Genomic DNA, 21,414 nt, shown 5'->3' with positions numbered 1-21,414 from the left:
ACTTATCGCATGCATTCAGAGAGTGAAGGGTGGCACTCACAGCGCAGTAATCTGATGCCATATGTGGCTTCCGTTATTTGAAAATAGTTTATCATTCCATTTCAGATGTAATAGGAACATGTGAATGCAGAAAAGGCATAGGGAGAAAAGATGCTAATCATTCCAGAGTAGCTGGGACACTTCAGACAAACACTTGGCTAGAGAGAACCTTTTCTTCTGGCTTATCTTCTGCCCCTGGAGCCGGGGAGGCGGGCTGGGAAAGCACGCTTGTGAGGGAACTGGGAACGCTGTGAAGTGACAGCTTGCCAGAACAGGAGCACCATCCATTTTAATAACCATTTGGCTCAATCTGAAAACCAACCAACCAGACCAACCTGACAGTAACAAGAACAAGCTCTTTTTACTGCAAGCAATTGTGAATTCATGGCCAAGGCTGGATGTCCTCTTCAAGGCAAAGGGGAGTTTTGTCTTGGTAAAAATTTCAAAGCTATTCACTATAGCTAGCATCTGAAAATCAAGTAACATCAAAGAGGGGTACCCAACCCCACAGCTTCAATTCCAAGGCAAATTCTCTGCCACAAGGAATTATCCTGAAGCCAACACATAAGCAGGGCTTCCTGTGGGATTTATAGCATTTGCAACACTGAAGCAGGTATTTCTGCTTAGGAAAGGAGCTGACATACAATGACTGTGCTGGAAATTCTGCTCAGTTATAAAGTGCAAATGCACTCCCTGAATCACTCCTGCAATTTCTGAAGCACAAGCCCAGCCGCAAGTTCACAAGGAGTCAGGTGAAAATCCTGCATTGCCCCCTCTCTTTCTGTAGGAGACAGATGTCCAGCAGACACCTTTGCACAGGGCAGGGGAGAAGGGAGATCTCCTTGTGTGTCCTCTCCACAGGTGCCCTTTAAACAGAGCAGAACTGGCACAGGGACTGTCTGCACAGAGGGAACAGTAGCATTGATCACAGGTTCTTTGTCCTTTATAAAACAGCATGTAAGGACTGGAGAAGGCTTATAATATGGTGTCCTAAAGTGTTGTCAGTGGCAAAAACCATTTCAGCCTCATCCAGCTTGTAATTAAACTGCTGTCACTGGCAGAAGATATCCCACAATGGCATGCATTTGTCCTCCACAGCTCCCCCAAGGCACAGAGAGCTCCTGGACCTCAGCATGTGCGCTCTGCCTCCCTGCAGGGCACTGCAGACGTGCTTGGTCACTGCTGTTCAAAGACGTCCCCCAGTGAAAAAGCTGCTGGGGAAAGACAGGGTGAGTAGCAGGGGAGTGGTCGCTTCTGTGATACACTGTAAAACAAAAATTAATTTTAAATCCTGATCAGGAGGCAAAATATGGATGACTCCAGAAACTGGGAAACAACGGTCAAGATAAGGGCAGTGTTGTATCCCTGTCTTGGGGCTGGACACAATACCCCTAGCTTGACAGCAAATTCATCAAGTGACTATCTGAGGTCGGAATCCAAGCACACTTCTCTCCTTGCCTCAGTAACTCCATGCCAGTATCCCACGTCCCGGCAGCCTCACATCTCTAACAATTCACAAACCTTCTTCCATTCACCAAGAACTAACTTTGAACATCTCAGCCAGGAAATGAATGAAGCAAAATGATAAAAATCAAAATGCATTTCAGACAGGGCCAATATTCACATCTTTGTGTTGTTTAATGGTCAGATCTTTGGTATGGTGAGCTTGGCATGGCCAAGACCAACAAAAATCTGTCCTTGGTGAGCAAGCTGGGGGCAGGCAGATGCTGCAAAGCTGCACGCTGGGGCACTGGGGACCTGCCAAGGAGACCTCAGTGCCGGTGGAGACGGGGCAAGCATCCCGCAGGCCTCCCCATCACCGCCCTTCCTCCCCTCCCCTCCTCTCCCACGCGGTGCACGCCGGCGTCCACGCTGCAAGTCCCTTCTGCTGAAAGTCCTTTCGGTGCTGTGGGGCAGGAAAGCCCTTTTGTCTCTGCCGCGGGGCAGCGCCCGCCGGCCGTGCGCAGTGCTCGCCGAGCGGCCCTGCCCGGGCCCGCTGAGGGGCCCGCGCAGCGCGGGGCGACCGCGCCGCCTGCCGGCGGCGCTCGGCACTGCCTGCACCATCCCGGCACTGCCTGCACCATCCCGGCACTGCCTCGCACCATCCCGGCACTGCCCCGCACCGCCCGGCACTGCCTGCACCATCCCGGCACTGCCTGCACCATCCCGGCACTGGCCGCACCCCGCTTAGCCCTGAGGCGCTGGCACTGCCTCGGAACTGCTGGGGGAACGTTCTTTATTTAGGGAACACGGGGCTTTGGGGCGGCGGCTCGGTGTGTTTACTGCATATATGAGCTCTCCTCACTGCCCGAACTTCTTCTTTCCTGGTGAAAACTGGGGGGGGAAAAAACCTGGCAACAAGTTTCAACCATCAGGAGTTATGTAGGATATAAACACTTCCTGCAGGTAAAACTCCTTTCCCGCGATCTCCATGTTCAACATATGCTCACAAGCAATAAGGCCCGGGGCACCTGCATCCATGCACTGCCAGCTCCACAGTGCATTCCCACAAATGTCACGTGTTTCCCACTGAGGTCTATAAACAGGTGTGCAGCCTCCTTTCCCTTCGGGTGAAATTCCCATGTCCCATATTTCCACTTTGCTGTTTCCAGCTGACACTTTAAGGTTAGGGGGGAAAAAAAATTCAATCCACCAGCTAAATGAACATCTCAGCAATCTCAAGATGTCTCAGAAGGTTCCCAGGTCATAAAAAATGTGTAATAACTCTCTGATGCCCATTCTTTTCTTATCCTTTCTTATTTATTTTGTTTTAATTTTAATTTATCAGCTATATTTTGGGTACTTCAAAAATCACCCGAGTCAAAACAAATTGCAGATGAAAGATAACAACAGAGAGGAGAAAGAAAACAGAGCAAGAAAGAGTTAAAATAAAAACAGAGAGAAATATAACCGACTGGCTTTCCTGCTTCCACATAAATAATGGACAGCCAATAAATAAGTAAGTTACAGGGCTCAGCGGAGCCCAGGAGACTGGTGGACAAGATCCTGCAAGTTTATCAGAACACAGACACACAGCTGGAAGGTGATCTGGGAGGTCATCGAGTCTAGTCTGCTGCTATCTCTGGCAGTGCCTCACCCAAGACCCCACGGGGACCAATTTTCCTCAGCTAGGAAGAGATGGAAATACCCCACCACCATCAGCCCTGTGATTTGGGACCTGAGCCACAAGGTATAAGAGCAGAATTTGGTCCCCTTGCTGTATTACTAAATTACTTTCATTTCAAGGCATTCTCAAGCACACACTTAACAAAATCTTTTCTAGTGCTACCATGAATTTCTAGGTTTTCCAGCAGTCAATTTCTCAGATCTGCCTTAAATTCAACATAGGGGCCTATAGGGCTCCCACCAGGGTTAATCCTAAGGATACTCCCAAGATCTTACTGACACTCCCAAGAGATAGCACATCCCTGCTGCAACAGTTCCAAGATGTCTGGGTAGTTACTGGAAGAGAGTCCTGACAAGATTAACTTTTGTTAATCTGAATGTTACTTTTCTAGCAAGGTGCTAAGTGCTGTGTTCTCAGAAAATTTCTTACACCTTTGCAGGGTTTGGGTGGGATGTATCTCGCTGTAGTTGTCTGCCATGGACTCATTTCAATCAGTCTCTCCAAGTTTATGATAACAAGAGACGAGTGCTTTCTAGTGTAATTTAGGTGCCTTTAGTTTTTGTTTCCACTTAAAGCTGAAACAAATCCTTCTCAGGTGATTCACTGACTCCTCTCTCTCCAGAAGGATACTTGATAAAAAGAAAGCATGGGCTTCTGAGCTATCAGCTTAGGTGAGGCAGATCCAAACTTTGCTGTTGAGTGTAACTTAGATTTTGCTTGCATATGTAAGCATCCAGCAGTTGCTTTTTTTAATGGTACATACTCCAAGTGAGAATTAAGGAGCTTTCTCTGCCTCACCTGAACCCTTCTTCTCTCTAGCATTACTGCTAATAATTCACTCTGTTCCAGTTTTCTACATTAATATTTCTGCCTTTGCATCCTTTTATTTAAAGCTTTAAGAAGGCTTGATAATGTATCCAATATGAGATAATAATACCACATAAGCCAATACCATCATAATGATACCATAAGAATGATAGCAAAGTTCCCATACTAAGAGTGATGCCAATGTCTTCCACAAAGGAAGCAGGATTTAACCTGTCTATGCCAGCCCACTGATTTTGTCACCTCCCTTCACTACATCTCAAAATCAAAGAGAATGTGCATCAGCAGGAGGAGCAGCTACGACTGACCAAGGAAGGTACAAGTTTGCCTCCTCATAATCAAACTTTCTCCATTTGTTTGAGTACGATGAACATGGGGGACAGACACTAGTCATAAAACCTGCTGGATTTCATTAGCACAACTCCAGATTAATTTCAGAACACTAATTTGAAGAGTATTTTAATACAGTATATTAATTTTGCACTTCATCACTACAATTTAATTGCAAATGAATGCTGCAGTGCATAACTGCAGTAAGCATATGCAAGTTCAGTACCTGTTTAGCAATAAAATTTCAAGCTCATTTGTGTAATTAGTAGCACTCCCTTGTTTTCTTACAGGTTATCTTTCAGATTTTTCAAAACAATAAAGTGCATTGAGTTTTCACTGTTTTGCTGCTGGCATGCTTTCTGTACTTCTCCTTGCACAGGGAAACCTGATAAATAGGATGGTAAGTTCCAATGTCATTAAAAATCATTTTCTGGGGAATTCCTCTTTCAGATCTTGCAGGCTAGCCAACTGCACAACAGTGACAATTGTTCACATGCTTTAGTAATGTATTTTATTTTCTAAATGAAATAGAATGAAAAACCATAACTAAAAAAGTCTGTGCAGTCAGGTTCATATCTACTGTAAAAAGAGAACATCAAGCCTGCTCACTACGACCAAAGGCCAAAGCCGGACTGACTGTGTGATCCCTGACAGCAGATTTCCTCAGCCCAAGAGCAGGCACAGTTCTGCCAGCGAGCCTGCAAGCTTCTCTGGCCTTCCCTACAAATGCTTACTCAGCCTTCTGGAACATGACTGCCCCAAAAAACCCCCACAAGAACCTGTCCCTTTACCCATCCTCATGCTGAGACATAACCACAGCACCACAACAGCACCTCTGTAGTGTTATTCAGTAAAAAAGTGGGGTTTACTGGCTCTCAGCCTGATGAAGGATCATGTGCGTATCTACATAATGTTTCATAATAGAAGTTTTGACTTCTTCACAACTTGAGAAGTCAGATACTCAGAATCCCCACACAGAGTCCTGTTAAGGTGAGACAAGCTGTTGGATAGTCAGCACATGCCAAAATTAAAAGTAGTTGTTGGAAACCTGACTGCAACTAAGAACTGCCAAGTTCTTAGCCACGTGATGTCCATACTATTTTCTTCACACAAGCCCTGCCACACAGACACACACAATATAGAAATCCTATATATTGTTAGGGGGCTCAGGAGTGATGTGCTGCATCTCATCATATCATGCAAGTCTGCAAGCCCTTGCATGCAGAAGATAGCTGACAACACTGGCTCTGGTAAAACACTGCTTCTGAGATTACTCACATAGGTCTAGTACAGGCGTATGTAGCAGCGCTATGGGTCAAACCCTGCCATTCTCATCTTTATTCAAATGGGTGCTTTTAGCAGTTCAAGACACACCAAATACTGCATTTCACCTATGCAAGAGTGTAGGACCAGGCCCATTCATTTAATCAAGTCAGAAAAGGTTTCACCTGAGGTTTTCTGAGCTGAATTCCGATTCCAAGAAACGAAGGAACTGGTCTCGTCCTACTGGGTCCTTCAGCACCTCATCCATGGAGAAACCCCATCTTTTCACACGCTGCTGACTAGGTTCTTTGCTGTTTGGAGAGAGAAGGGGAAAAACAGATGGAATGTGCATCTCTGCCTGCTGTCCGAGCAGCTGCTGCTGTTTCTGCTAAGTGAAGGGAGGAAGATTATTAGATGAGATGTTGTTTCTTCTCACGATTTTTCAGAAATACAAGTTAGCAAATAACAAAGAAACCTATAAAGACCAGGATCATCATTAAAGCAACTGGAGGAGTTTAAATCATTACATCATTTGACTCATTAAAGGACACTATTTGGGCACTACATACATGGTGAAATAAGAGAGAATTATATGATTTTCAGAGCAATTTCTGGTAGGTTTCATTTGGAAGAACAGCATACCATGCCTAAATGATTATTCATTAAGCACTTCTTGCACATCTCCTCAAATGTACCTTAGGATTTCTTATGCATCACAGCAGAAATTTCCCAGCAATGTTCCCTGGGTCACTGGTGAGCTCCAGAGCATTTCCTTGGGTCCCACACAGTACTGCCTGGTCACTTGGAACTGGCTTTGGATTTTCAGATCCACATTTGCATTAGAAAAGCAGCTCCACCAAGAAGCAATGCAGGCAAAGTATCTAAAATTATTACTGGTTTGTGGTCTTTCGTTTTTTAGTGCCTCTGATTTTTGCATGCCTAAGTCTCAGAAGACTAAAAAGCATCTTCCTCCTACTCTCCATGATAATCAGACTTTTATTTTGTGTCTCAGCTGGGATACTGAGATGCAGAGGTACCCAAAATCACCAGCAACCTTTCTCCTTAATTATTTCTTAACACAGCCCAACTTACATAAGCTGTTGTTTGAATTGCCAGACATGTTGCAGAGATGCCTATGGGCAGAGGAGGTGCCTGGGAATCACAACGAGGATCCTACGAGACAGCCTGCATCAGAGCGTAATCTGGGTTCACAAAGTGCTTGAAAGCTTCTGGTGTGATGGCGTCATACTATGAGACAACCATTAGAGCACAGCCCAGCTGCTCACATTTGTGACAGCAGAGCCATTGTTAACAGCACATATCTATTAAACTATGTGTCTCGTCATGTCCACAGCGATTCCTAATCATGGAGCCTTAGGGGACAGTGGCGATCTGTGCTGAAGACAAATAAGCCAAAGGGGTAAATAAAATGCCTGCTTTCATTTTCTCTTGGTGTAAAGGCTAAGCAAAATTGATAGGCATGTCCTCACTCGAGGAGCAGCACACTCAGGATGGCTTCTCCTGCGCTCCCTCAGGAGCCAGCAGTGCTGCAGACAAAGGTGCAGATCCAGCCTGTTACGTGAACCAGCCTGGACATCGGACACAAAAGCCATGCTTGTGCAGAGCCATGCACAATCTAAGCTCAGGGAATTTCCTGCTGAATCCAGAGATCTGTACCTGCTCTTCTTGCAGCTTCACAATGTTGTGACACACACACAAAAAAGGCCAAAGTGCTGTCTAAAACGGAATGCTTTCCGTGGCATTTCCTGAGTCCTGATTGCCATGGAGGATGAACTCTAGTGCCACGGGGCTGCCCATACTCAGCAGCCAGCCTTGCCACTGGCAGTGAGAGCTCTTTGTTTTCCTGCACAAGGCCTCTGCCCTCCTAACTGAGGAAACAGCTTTGCAGGCAACACAAGGGGATCTTGGGGATCATTTAATTATTCATGGAAGTTGCAACTAGATGCAGATGCAGTTAGTTTTTTTACAACAGAGAATAAAATGGAAAAACATAGCTGTTTGTTTTTCCATCTTCTCACGCTACAGCTTTCTCTTTTTCATCTGCAGGAAAATCACCTTCCTTAACTCTGAAATCATAGCAGAAGCCAAGCATTTATTTTAAATTCCTATAAGGCTGTGACATCAGGTTAATTGTATTCTTCAGGGACACAGACATCTTTTCTGGGATTTGCAGCTACGTCAACAGATGCAGAAATAATGGATGCCTGGATTACCTTGTGGGTGAGGGTTTCTACAAAGCAGTATTTTGCAAGGGCTGTATCTGGTACTAGTCCTACTAGGGAGGATGGAGAAAATGAGAGAAATTAGCTAAGAAAAAAAAACAACAAATACTAAAATTATGGGAAGAGGGGCAGAGGTTAGGAAAATAATGGATTTCTGTAGATGAAAACAACTTTCACATCCCAAACTACTTGGTTTTTAAATGGGGAAAAATCTTGTCCTTTTCCTGGAACACTGATTCCCTATGAATCAGTTTTCTTAGGCCAATAACATCTCTAAATTATTATTCAAGAACACACAGGATTAGATTTGGCATTCTCTTATTAAAGATTTGCTGAAGTGAACTCCAAATTCTGATTTGGTGTCAAATGGCAGCAACTAAACACTGGAGAAGTTGCTGAGTCCTTGCAGTTGCTGGCCACAGGATGTGATTGAGTAGTGAAGGTAATATGGGGCATGGGAGTGCCATTCAAATTTGCTGAAGGAGCTGTTAGGCATAGTGGCAGGCAGGACAATTCGAGCCCCTTTAGGAGGATTATGGATAGACTGTGAGGGCAAGAGACACAGACACAGGGAGACTTCCCTTGCACCAGCATCACCAGGGCAAAACATCATCTCTGTTGCAGTGTTCTGCTTGTTTGTTTTGGGCTTTTTTTAGAAACTCTCTGAGGTGCAAGGCATTGAATATCCTACAGACTTTTCCTCCCTTTTCCCATCTATTTGACATCATAAGAGACAAGCCAGCTTGTTCACCAACAGATGAGGCCCAAACTCACTCTATCAACCTATTACAATTCTGACCTGCCAAGTCTCACACATCACACCCAAGCTACACTCTTCTGGCTCCTGTGCCAAACTCACTCTGCACAGCAGTAATGGCCACCACTTATAACTCATCCCATTTTCTAGCAGCATCTTTCATGGGATTCCATGGTAGGAGCAGGGCTGGAGCATTGCAGCTGGGAAGAGCAGGCTCCCAAGAGTCAAGTAAGATGTGCTGGAACAAGTTTGCCTTAGCAGTATCCTACAGCTTTAGGCTCCTAGACCTGAGTCTGGACATGTGTTTGACAGGTATGTGAACATCCATTACCTGAGTTAGAGAGTCACATACATCAAGCCATATGGAAGCGGAAGGGCTGAATAATTCATAGATACCAGTGATAAACTTTAGCTATGTTCTTGAATCTTGTAGTACAGACATACAACTTTCTTTTCAAACAGGGCAGTGTGAAGAGCATACAAACAAAATGTCAAGACAATTCTCATGTTAGTTAAAACCACCAATTAATTTTTACCTCATTTCAATGTCCCACAGTGCTGCATCATCACTTATCCAGGGATTGGAAGGCTCAGCAGGAGTTATAAAGGGGTCATATTCCACATACTGCTCTGTGTAGGCTATTAAACTGGCAGGGGGAAAAAAAAGGGAAAAAAAGAATAAAGTAAGGGTTTGAATGCTTAGTCACATGTCAGAAAAGTACAGCTCTTCTTTTTATCCTGTTGGATTTTTTTTTTTTGGTGGAGGTTTTTTGTTTTGTTTTTGTGTGTGCTTCTTTTTATTTATAGGGATTAGTCAGTTTCTCAGCAGTCACAGGAGACCCTTTTCCCAGGGATGATGCATGCAAGGATTTCTCTGCAAACACTCACCAGCTCACTGCAGTATTTTCCTCTACAGCAGCATTTTCCTCAAGCTTCTGTCTGTTGAGATGCCCCCAAAAAACCTGATGAGGCAACAACTGGATTGCTACGGCAGGACTTCCCCCAGAGAGCCATGGGAAGAGTATGAAGTATGTGTCATCCTGCTCATTTGCTGCATGTTACTATTTACTCTCATCCTTTTCATTTTTGCAAACTTTTGCACCCACATACATTTATGCACTATGAGAAACTCACCTAAACAGGGTCAAGGGCTGCAGCTAAGAATATGCTTAAATCTTTGGAGGATCATAGCCCTAAACATCAAAGCTTTGCCTATAGATAATTTTTTAGTTATGTTGGTATAGTATTTAGTCTAACAGCACTATTGTAAAATACTTCAACAGTAATAATTAACTTAGAGAACAGTAAATAATATGCATGTTGGAAAAACTCCTGGCCTTTACACTGGCTTGCTTCATGGTGAGTCAGTTAAGGCATATAGCCTCTCATCCTCACTAGGATGAGAATCAAAGAGCTTTCTGGGGAAAGGACTGTGTCTGCTTGCATAAATGATTCAGGAATTCCACTGGGGTTGGGGCTAGGGGCGCATTTTTACAAAAGAAAGACAGCAAATATGAAATAAATCAAAATACATTTCTTCTAGTCTGTACTGGAAATACTCTAAGGCACTTTATTTTTTTGCCTACCTCTGCCAAGTAATTAACTAAGTTAATTATGTCTCATCATACTAAACACCCAATGTACTTGCACAGTGATTGTCCATGCTAAACTTTACCTCTGGTCCTCCACATCTCAAAAAGGCAGGCAAATGAAAAGACCCTGTGAAACAAAGGGTCATAAAAGGCAGAAAGTTTCCCTGAACTGCTCTGTAATTATTTCTTTTTGTTTGTCCTAGGTCTTATCATGAGGCATTAAAATCATACACTTTTGTAACCACAGCAGGTTCCCATTGCCCCTTAGGGCACTTGGGGCTGTCTCATCTCATTTCATTAATTACATTTCATGACTGCTGTGGGTCAAGGGTTAGAGGAGGGAGCAGTGTCCAATTTCACAGAGCAGCAGCAGTCCCTCAGACATCAATGAAAGAGAGGGTTGGTTAAAAAAGAAAAGAAAGCCAAAAAGGATCAATCAGGAGATATCTGCTGTGAAACCTCAATAGCTCCTAATAAAATAATAAGAAGGCATCAGAGGTGCTAGTACAAGTACCAGCAGAAAGGAAAGGGAGAAAAAACAAAAATGAAACAAGGGGAGATTTCTAAGCACATTTTGCTGATTCAGTATAATGGCAGTAGTAGAATCATTGCCTCATTGTCTAAAGCAGGCTACAGGCAGGGGACTGCTAAGGAAAAGCATTTTTGTCAAAATGCAAACCTGGTCTTTTGGGTGATAAACTGAATACCCAGTAGAAGACGTGGTAGGAACAGTTGACTGAAGGGTGCAGAGCTTGCCTTGAGAAGCCAACTGTCTCTCAATCAAGGGGGCCTGCTGAGCCTTCACAGGAACTTTGATGAGAAGCTGAAAGGATAGCTTTTCATCAGATTTTCGTCTAGGGAACTGAGATTGCTTCTGGTAGGAAGATGCTCACTTTTCCCCAGCCATTTCGGTGATGCCGTGTCTAATGAAATAGTACTAACACTGCACAATGAAGTCAGGGAAAACAATAGGTAGAATATATTGATAGTTTTGCTCAACAGTTCTCAAAGCTCAGTGGTTAAAACTGACAGTGCACAGGTCCCAAGTGGGGAGAAAGGATGTGGAAGAAAGACAGTTTCCAAGGTATGTGGAGCAGCTGAGGCATGCCTGTTCCCACAGTTGGTACAGATCTACTCCTGGAAGCAGAACAGGGAGGAAGGGAAAGAAAATCTTTAGCAGAGAGCTTTTATCTCACAGAAGCTGCAGATATCCTTTGGAGAGCCTTCCTCTTCTGACAGACAAGAGCTATCCCAAGAATAGCGTGAATTAATATAAAATAAATACAAATGATCTATTACTATCGAAACAATTTATATCTTATTCCTGTAACTTGTCTGCCCTACTGCTTCCTGATTTATTTGCTCCTTGTTACTTCCCTCATCCTCTCTGAAAGTGTCTTTGTGCTATACTGAAAAATTGGCAGACGTCAGGCTTGACTGTTGAAGGGAGTGTGCCAAAAAGTCATCTCCTGTACCCTGATCGGCCCGTCACCTAAACTGCCCGAGAGCAGGGTCCAGCCTGAAAATGGACATGATAATAACAGCATCTCCTTACACAGCAACCTTGTTCCTAGTGCTTGCAATCAGTGTTTTCATGGGGTTTTCAAGGCTGCACAGGTTTTTTTTCAGGCAATTGTGCAAGTCAGGTCATCCATGTTCATTCCTCCTCACCAGTCCCTACCCCTGCAAAGCCACTGGACCTATCAGCTCCTCTGCTTCCCTCCTACCTGCTCTGCAATGCTCCACATCCAGGCTGCACATCCCACCACTCTCCACATCAAGTCCTGGGACTCTCAAATCAATATTGCCAATATTCAAATCAATATTCAAAGTCATCACATGTCCAAACACCTCCTCACAAGAAATAAAGATCACAACCATGATTTTAATTCTTTATAATTATTAATAATTATTTAGAAATATAAGGTTCTTCACACAGAGGGTGTCTGGGCTCTGGAACAACCTCCCCAGGGAAGCAGTCCTGGCACTAATCCTGCCAGAGTTCAAGAAGTGTTTGGTCAATGCTCTCAGGCACATGGTGTGATTCTTGGGGCTCTCTCTCCTGTGCAGGGACAGGGGTTGGACTTGATGATCCTGGTGGGTCCCTTCCAACTCAGCTTATTCTGTCATTCTGTAATTTGACTGTTCTCATTTTATTTGCTTTTCTCCTGTTATTATTTTGCACAGGTTTTGATAGCAACATTTTTTTCTCCAACTTGAGAGCAATTAAAAAAGAAAAAAAAAGAAACCCCTTTCAAACCAGGAAAATTATTACTGTCTCAATATATTAAGGTCACTGTAAATAACATTCAGTACAATAACTTTTTTTTTTAAAAGTACAAGTATATGTTCTTAATTGAAAAGATCTTGTAAATAACATTCAGTATAATAACTTTTTTTTTTTTAAAGTACAAGTATATGTTCTTAATTGAAAAGATCCAAAAGCCCAAAACATAAATATAAATGGGCTCATTTTAATCATACAATGTATTGCATGCAGGATTTCAGGGAGCCTCTGAATATTTTCTCTTTAATTGGACACATTTTCATTTTAATTGCTAAACTTGATGAGCCAATAAGAACTTACACTGAGCCTCTCACCATTTAATTTACCTGGTTTAGTACATGCATGCTAACTACAGGTGCAGGCACTGCAAAGCACATTTCATGGGGTATTCCCATTTTGCTTTGCTGAAATAAAAACTCCTCTATTATTTCTCTAGAAGGAACCAGCCCTTATCCTATCCTTCATTTCAACACAGTTTTGCTTTAAAAGTGGTATCACTGAAGAGCATGGCTATCCCTACCTTCATCTCAGTGACTATCCTGCAAATGTGCATAACTTACAAGTACCTAAGAAAATGAGTTGTCATACTCAATTAAATTTGAGCTTGTTCTTCACCAATTCATACTTTTCTACCAAAACTAAATACTCTGCAAGTCAAATTGTGCCTTGATTTACTTCTTAGAAATCTACTCCTTAAAACACTGCCTTGAACAGTCCAGGTACAACCCCAGTACTTCTCTAAGGGTTTCATATACATGTAAGTGGGAGCAGGAACTGGTCCTACAACCCCAGTATGAACAGAGATGTGAACATCATGTGCAACAAATGCAAACACAGCTCCTTTCCCAGGGCTGTGCCAGACTAACAAGAGATAAGCACTGAGAGTTCAGCCAAAAAGGGAAAAAAGGCTATTTTCAAATTGAGACAGGAATTACTTTTCTAAAAATAAACCACAGGGTAGTGAAGGGGTAGGAAACAAGTTATACAAGGGTTTTTTCTTTTGTTAATGCTTCTTTTCTTTTGCAGTATTACAGGTCCTCACTTCTCACCTATTTTTGCTCAGTGGCAGAAGAGTGAGTACAGAAGTGTCAGCAGCCAGAAGACAGGCAGCAAGGTCTGGTCAAGGAGGGGAAAGGATTGATGCACAGAAAGGGGTAAAGCCTTTGCACTTTGCTGCCTGCTCTGTTTCTAGAAATGCTAAACTGGAGATGAGGAAAGAATAGGAAATCATCAAAATGGGGACACTCACCTTTCTGCTACTTTGGACATCTTTAAACAATGTCTCTCTATCTGCATGTTCAGAAAAGTTATCTGAGGAGAGAGATGACAAGGACATTAACAATTTATGAGTTCTGCAGCATGCACTGACAATATCCCAACACACTATTGATTTCTCCTTCCAAACAGCTTGAAAGTAACTCAGAAGGAAATGGGACCCTTCCCTAGGTATCAGAAACTTATTAACTGCTTCCAATAGCAGGCTCCATTGCCAAAGGCAAAGCCCCAGGGGAAGCTTAAGAAGACATAACTGAAAGTAGAAAAGACACATACGTGGGGCCAAGGCTCCTAGACTACTCAGGGTACAATATGATCTGCTTTTTCCAAACACACTCTGCTCTCCCATTCCTCTTACTGACTGGCATCACAAGACCAGTAACATTTTACAGCACACTTTCATTCTGCTATGAACCAGTTCTTTAACCTATTATAAAAAAGCTCAAGAAATGTAGCATCCAGGTTTAGTTCAGAAGACCACCCAAAAACTGGTTGCTGCATTAGTAAAATGCTGATCCAGTGATTCCTGTTTGTCTTTCAATGAGGGCTGCTTATTGCAGCCAAGTAATTTTGAGGGAGAGCTCTTCGTGCCAGTTCAAGGACATGTGAGTTGGCTGGTCATTCCTTGGCATGATTGCCCAAATAACTCTTTCCTAGTTTCCTAAAAGCTCTGACCGTGCAGTCTAACAGTCATGCACTAAACTATGCCTTTCCTCACCACTCATCCCCAGCCTGTGCCCAGCTACACTGGCCTTTGTCACTGGCCACTTTACAGACATCCTCAGTGAACTGGAATTATTGCCTTATTGTCTCTGTCTGGTCCACAGAAAATAAAAGTAGTTTCAAAGGTCAGTGTTACTCATAATACGTATCACCATACAACCACACTGCTCAATGAATACTTACTAATACTTTACATAAGTGAGAATCAAGGATAAGTATGCGAGGATCATGGGCAGGTAAAGCATACAATTGGTTTTGCTGGTATCTCAGTAACTTTCTAGGCTTTTTTTTCTGGGAGCAGTTCTCAGAAGAGTTGCCATGCAGCCACCTACTTACCTGCTTCCGGAAATCCTCTTTTGTTGTTTTGCGCACCGGTTGGGAGGGCAGGTGTACGGGGCTTTGGGGCTGAGACTCCTCTGTAACCCCATACACTGACTGGGAGGAACCAAGGAACAAACCAAAGGATTACAGCATTTTTCTGTTACGCAACGAGGAGCAGTGCAGTATGCAAAGCAGTAAGGTATCAAGCCAGCAATTTCCTACTGTTTATACCCACACAGGTAAATAATTATTCAGCCCTGAGCAAAATTTACAGATCAGACCATTCTTGCTGATGCCTGTACTTAGAAGGCCTGTAGGTTAAGAGGAGAGTTTGTTTTAAATGTTTAAATGATAATTTTTAGGAGCTTTGAAGGCTGTGTACACTACACTTGCAGGACGAACACTGGGAGCTGTCACTGGGGGGAACCAAGTGGTAAAAGAAAATACTAGAACCTAATTCTATGCCGCTGTCTTTCACTTGATTTAATTTCTTGATGTACAACTACATATTGAAGAAAGTGCTAACCAGGTCAAGTCAAGGGGTCACATGAACTTCTCTAAACAAAAATCTGCAGACTGATCTGTAGCCATTCATTTTCAGGACAGACACCTGCACTGAAAGTAATACCATTTGCCCTTTTATTTAGTGCTTTTGCTTTTCAGTAAAACTTCTAATAGACATGTGAATAGCTCTGCTGCAGTTTAACTACTTTTGGAAGTTCAGGAGTCCAGTGTTCTGTCCAAAAACATAACAAGAGATAAGATAAAAAGAAACAGCCTGAAGATATGCCAAGGGAGGCTTAGATATTAGGAAAAAATTCTTCTCTGAAATGGTTATCAAGCAGTGGAACAAGGCTGCCCAGAGAAGTTGCTGAGCCACCATCCTTGAAACTATTTAAAAGACAGGAACATGGTTTAGTGAAGGTTTAGTTTGGTTAGGTCAAGGTTTTGAATCACTGATCTTAATGGTTTTCTTCAATCTAATTGATTCTATGAATTCATATACAAAGAAGAGCTCGACCTTGCTGGAAGTGAAAGACACCCAAGTTGCTAATGATCCAGCCTTTGAAATGATTACGGCAGGTAAACATCTCATTATCTGTGGCCAGATAATTTCTTAAAAAGGGACCTAGGTATTTTTGCCAATTTGTTTTAATTTTATGGGACTGCAGAGCCATCAGACATTTGGGACACAGAGATCCTTAATGCCCTCCTCAGCTCCACTCATCACCCATCAAGTCAGTACAACTTTGCTGGTAAAGCTGAAATAATAAATTCACCAAGGAGAACAAAACAGAACTTGTACTAACAAACCACTTTTTTTTTTGTTCCTCCTGGGTAAGTCTCATATACAGTAAGTGTCAAGTATGATTTACATTAAAAGAAAACAAAAACAGTGAACCAACCAACTCCAAACAAGCAAAAACCAAAACCAGGAACTCAAACTGACCTTTTTCACTTTTTGTGGGTTTTTCATACGGCGACATTTTCTAATGTCCATTTCTGTGGTGTTCACACAGCCTGGCTGAAAAGAGATGGTAGTTGTGTTATTCCTCTGTTAAGAATCTTCATCCTACCTTACCTTTATAAAATATATGATTAGATCTTGTCCAAAACTCTTTCTTGAGGTTTGTGTCCCATAAATTACTCTTGCTAAATAAGAGACTGCATATACCCAAGGATGCCATGTCAGAATTCAATCCACTTACTCCTAACTTTGGCACCAAAAGGAAATACCTAACAGGGGGGAGCTTTTTGCTAGGAAGTCTGAGACAAACTGAGTAAGCTGCTTTTCTTTCATAAGCCCAGTAAATAATTTTCCAAAGTTCGTATTTTTCACATATTTCCAAACCAACAGTTCCATAGGTACATAAGTTCAGAATGTCTCAAATAATCTTGCAGACACTTGGTGCATTTTGAACAAGTCACCATGAGGAAAATCCATGTGGTGACTGTAAGGACAATGTTTTTGTGCATAAAACATTTACTAGTAATAAAACTTTTCCTGTCAAAACCTGGAAAAGTCTGTTCATTCAAAAATAGTCTTACCACAGGCCTGTGCACATCCCAGAATGCTCTTTCCTGGCTGTCTAAAATCTTTCTTTCTGTTTTATCCTTTTTCCTGTCGATTCTGAAAACAAAAGCATAAGTGAGTATGAGTCAATGTACAAGTCATGCTTTCTTCTTTGATATAATTCCTAGCTGTGGTTCTTAACCCCAAGACAAAAAATTTCAGAAATCCACTTTTTTTTGTACAGTAATGTCACACTTGCACGGGCACACACCATGAACAAAATAACACTGATGTTTACTCCAACATGGGTCAAAAGAGATTTTCCTATTAATGTGGAAAAATTTAACAGCTGTTTTTCATCTGGTGAGGAAAACTCTTCCTGGTACCCTGTTCCAGTACTCTGATTTGACAGGCTGGGAATGTTTGTAGTTTTGTCTGTGTAAGGATATAAGGATACCCACCAGGACCTGTTTGCTCCAGGTGAGGCTCCTGGCTGATGCTGAACTGAGGTCCCCATCAGGAGACCCCACTGCACCCAAATGCCCCAGCAGCACCACTCAATGAATACAGATTACAAAGGAGCATCTATCCCAGACATTCCCAGAAGCAACAGCATGGGCAGCACTTGTGGCCACTCCTCCTCCGAGCTTTCAACTCAAAGACTGTCTTTGTCTCTGTGCCCCCATGCTGACCAAGGGTGAGCTTGCTGCATGGCCCCTACAAACCAGCACCCACCCCAGAGAGACGTGACTGGGCTGGCACAACAGGAACTCTGTAATTCCAGCCCTGATGCCTCCACTTCCAGAGCAGGACTGAGTAAAGCTTTGCGTCCCTGTGCTGGATTCCCACATTGCTGCCACCAGGAAAATCAAAGCAGTGAGGAAAAAAATCCCAGGCCAGCTGTGATTTCTGACCACCAGGTTCTCTCCCATCTGTTTTTGTTTTCGAGGGGCAGTCACCCCTGCCTAAGTCTGTGCTAGAAATGTACCAAGAGGATAGCAATCAGGGGAGAAAAACTGAAGTTTATGAGCAGCCCTCCCCAGAAAAAGACCAAATTCTCCACATCACTAGCTGATTTCCCCCTGGGAAGGCAAAGATGGGAAACAAGCTCTGGCACAAGCTCTGTCCTCACACAAAGCCAGAGCAGCTGCTTTACTGCGCTGAGGACACCCAGGCCAAAACTGCTTTTCAGAGTGAGTCCTTTACACCTGGCCAAAGGGGAAGGCAAAGCCTATTCCAATCTTACACCACACAGCACACACAGACTGAAGGGACTCTTTGGAGGCTTCATGAATTCTCTCAATCAACACTTCATGCTCAACCCAGATTGTCAGCTCCTATCTTCAGACTTACTGATAACTCAGTATTTCACATTTTAAACTATGAAGACCCAAAGCAGCTAGATGCTCTATGGCTGCAGTTTTTGAAGCAATGTGGGTATAGCAATGGGAATCCTGTGTGCAAACAAAAATGTGGAAAACAAAGCAAACTTGGTAAGCAGGAGGAATGTTTTCAGGTATTTTTTTATCTCCCTTTTCTAGTTAACTTGAACTTTTAGTTAACTGTGAATTACTATGTGAACTCTATCCCTGCCTTTCTGGAAACCTGAAGACTGAACCATCACATGAACTGTGAACCAAGAAGCTGAAACTCGCCAGCAAAAAAAGTGGATAGTGGCGAGTTCATGTTCATCCTTCAAAGAAAACCGTATGAAGAAAAGATGAATAACTAACAGTGATCACAATGAGTCTGATATTTACATTTCTTTCTTAGGTGATAATTATATGTTTTAGACAGAATGCAGACTTTTGTTTTGACTTACACTTTTTTTTTAATCTTGGCATTAGCCTTTAAGTAACTGAAAGTACAATTGCTATCCTAAGTTCTAATTTTCTCTTCCAAATGGAACACTGCTATTCTGGTTGGGAAAAAATCCTTTAATTACCCTGCAGTTTAAAAGATAATTACCATATATTTAAATGGTACATAATTGCAATGTTATTAAGCAAAGAATTTATCAAAATTCCAAAGGGTTAATCAAAGATAGAGACATATACCTCACAGACACACCTTCAAGAAATGATATTCCTTAACTTTTTAGCATCTAATACTGAAAGTGCAAATTCTTTCCAATGGAACCATTTTGGTACTTGTGTTCTCATGTGTCATCTTCAACAAGCTTTCCATTTTATTAATGACAATGACCTGCACAAAATGAACACTCAGAGTTTTAGGTATTAGTTTGTAGACAATCGTACACAAACCCTAGACCATATCCATTCACTAGCAGTAATGAAAACACACTCAAAATATATAATGAAAGCCTCACACTGCTTTCACAAGGGAAGATGAGAAGAAATACCTGTTGTAAATACCACCCTTATAATCACATGGAAGTAACAGTATTTTTAGACTCAGAAATACTCTGCAAGCATAGAGTAACACAGACAGATGACAAAATTCTGTTCTTTCCATTAACACAAAACAAAAATACTCCACAAATGTAGAAGCACAATGGGCTTGGTCCCATGGTGAATACAGGCTTAGGAGCTCCAGACCAGTGTTTCTATGTACAGATAATTAAACCCATCTTTCAGTTTCTGGCACAGACCTTCAGAATTGGCTCTCTACTGTTTCTAGTCTGCCAGTGATTAAAATTCACCAACACCTTCTGAGCTTAGTCACAGTAAAGATTTTGACAAAGAAGTTTTATCTGTTCAGAATCCCCTTCTCTTCACAGCTCTAAACACTGGTGCAATTCAGTGCTCCAGGATTACTCACTTCACTTGGGCCTCTGCTTGCATGAAGATGAATTCCCACTTTCTTGCAAATGCTCTCTGAAGTCTTGCTAAGTTTTCCTGTCAAAAGATCAAAATAGTAAGAACAACTAATTTCTGTAATTATAACAATTGCTTGAGAATACATTTAGCATGGTGGGTATTTATTTTATTCCTTTTTTTTTTTTTAACTGAGCAACTAAAGACATGGAAGTCAGTGTTGGTTTCAGGTGAACTACAGTGCAGGCAAAGCAAGGCTGTAACACATCTTTTTGGGCTGCAACCCAAAGGGCCCTGCCAGGCATAAGTAATGGAGTGTGATGAAGACAGCTTGAGCTCTAGTATGAAAAAAATTATGGACTTGTTCCCAAAAGATAACACTGAGAAGCTTTGTGAAGCTGATGACTTTAATTTCTGATAGCAGATGGCTGCCAGCTGCACGTTTCCTTCTCATCCTCACTTCCCCTCCTCTCTGCACTGTTCTCTTCTCTTCAGGCTTTTGTGAAGGTGCAAATCCTGAGCGTCCCCTGCTTTGCTCAGTCCTGGTCGCTGCTGAGATCATTATGCAGCTGCACAGCACTGAAGGCTGGGGATTGCCAGGATGATTCACAAAAGGAAATAGCTTGTTTGTCTGAACAATGAACACAGTTACTGCAAAGAATGGCTCCAGATGCAGTTTTGCTCTACACCTGAAGTAACAGCTCCGGTCCAGACCCATTCCAGAGAGTGTAGCGATCTGAACATTTGGATATGGATGTGGCTTCATCACAGCTTGAGGTTAAACTCAGAACATGCCTGGAATTTCAGGCTTAAATTGCACCCTGAAGTTACATACCCATACCCCTCCCAAGAAAGCAGGCCTGAGAGCCAATTAACAGGACATTCTTCTCCATTACAGCTGATTTAACTGCTTCAAATTTACACTGAAAACAAACACTTGTAGTTCTACTCTTGTTCTCCTTATACTTAGCACCTTTATTTTGAGAAACATTTTTCAGGCACACACATTTCAATGCAAGAAATCTTCCTACTAGTTACTTTAAACTCATATAACACAAGGCATAAAGCTTGGCCCTGTTACCACCAAGTCCATGTAACAGTTTCAGTCTGTACATATGGAGGAAAAAAGTTAAACAAATGATTTACAGCTGTACTGAAGCATGATGATTTCCTTAACTGTGGCTACAAAGAACAACAACTTGTAATTATCTTAACACAAATTTTTGTGGGTATTTTTTTCATTATTTTTATTTTATTTTAAATTATGTTCACATGTGCCCTCTGAAGTAAATATGCTGAAGCAAATGAAACATCACCAACGGAAGCTATATTTGAATTGTGCTTATGTTTGACCAATTATTAAAAAACCTGAATGCAACTATACAAGCTTAATCATATCATCAAGACCCCTGCTCTAATCAGCATAAATGTGGGTTGGGGGACTGTCTGTAAATGCTGCAAGCAGAACCTAAAAATGAAATTCTATTCTCTTGAAGCTCCAGGTCACAGCTGATATCTGTGGAAAAGCATTCTCATGCTGCATCTCCAAAGGTATGAGAAGCACTGCTTCTCACTCCTGCAAATGTGTTTCTCTCACTTGTGCTGAGCTTACATCCCTTGCTGGATCTGCTTCAGCTCCCATAATGCTTAGGAAGAGCTGGTGCCATTCTTATCTGAATGTCTCTAATTAAGAGAACAAAGTTTGAATGCAGAAGTAACCTCTAATTGTGCAATGCAATATTCACAAGAAAAAATGAGAGACTGCCAAGATCTAATTATTTACCATCACTGGAGCATTGCTACACTCAGTAGGCAACAATGTGCAAAAGTACTTAGCCAAA

General features: G+C 42.3%; 1 protein-coding gene across 2 annotated transcripts in view; it reads right to left on the bottom strand.

The window, feature by feature from the left end:
- RGS6 (regulator of G protein signaling 6) overlaps positions 1 to 21,414 on the bottom strand; it is a 258,804-nt gene that overhangs the window by 41,271 nt on the left and 196,119 nt on the right. For both annotated transcript variants that reach the window (XM_041460004.1, XM_041460005.1), the window contains exons 8-14: positions 19,578 to 19,654; positions 16,832 to 16,913; positions 16,233 to 16,307; positions 14,798 to 14,896; positions 13,713 to 13,774; positions 9,121 to 9,231; positions 5,770 to 5,895 (exon numbers count right to left, since the gene is read on the bottom strand). In XM_041460004.1, coding sequence (XP_041315938.1) covers positions 5,770 to 5,895; positions 9,121 to 9,231; positions 13,713 to 13,774; positions 14,798 to 14,896; positions 16,233 to 16,307; positions 16,832 to 16,913; positions 19,578 to 19,654 — 632 coding nt within the window. The remainder of the gene's footprint in view (positions 1 to 5,769; positions 5,896 to 9,120; positions 9,232 to 13,712; positions 13,775 to 14,797; positions 14,897 to 16,232; positions 16,308 to 16,831; positions 16,914 to 19,577; positions 19,655 to 21,414) is intronic.

Source organism: Pyrgilauda ruficollis, unplaced genomic scaffold (genome assembly GCF_017590135.1).
Source record: "Pyrgilauda ruficollis isolate IOZ18807 unplaced genomic scaffold, ASM1759013v1 scaffold14, whole genome shotgun sequence".
NCBI classification, from domain to species: Eukaryota; Metazoa; Chordata; class Aves; order Passeriformes; family Passeridae; genus Pyrgilauda; species Pyrgilauda ruficollis.
This window is presented reverse-complemented; position numbering and strand designations above follow the sequence as displayed.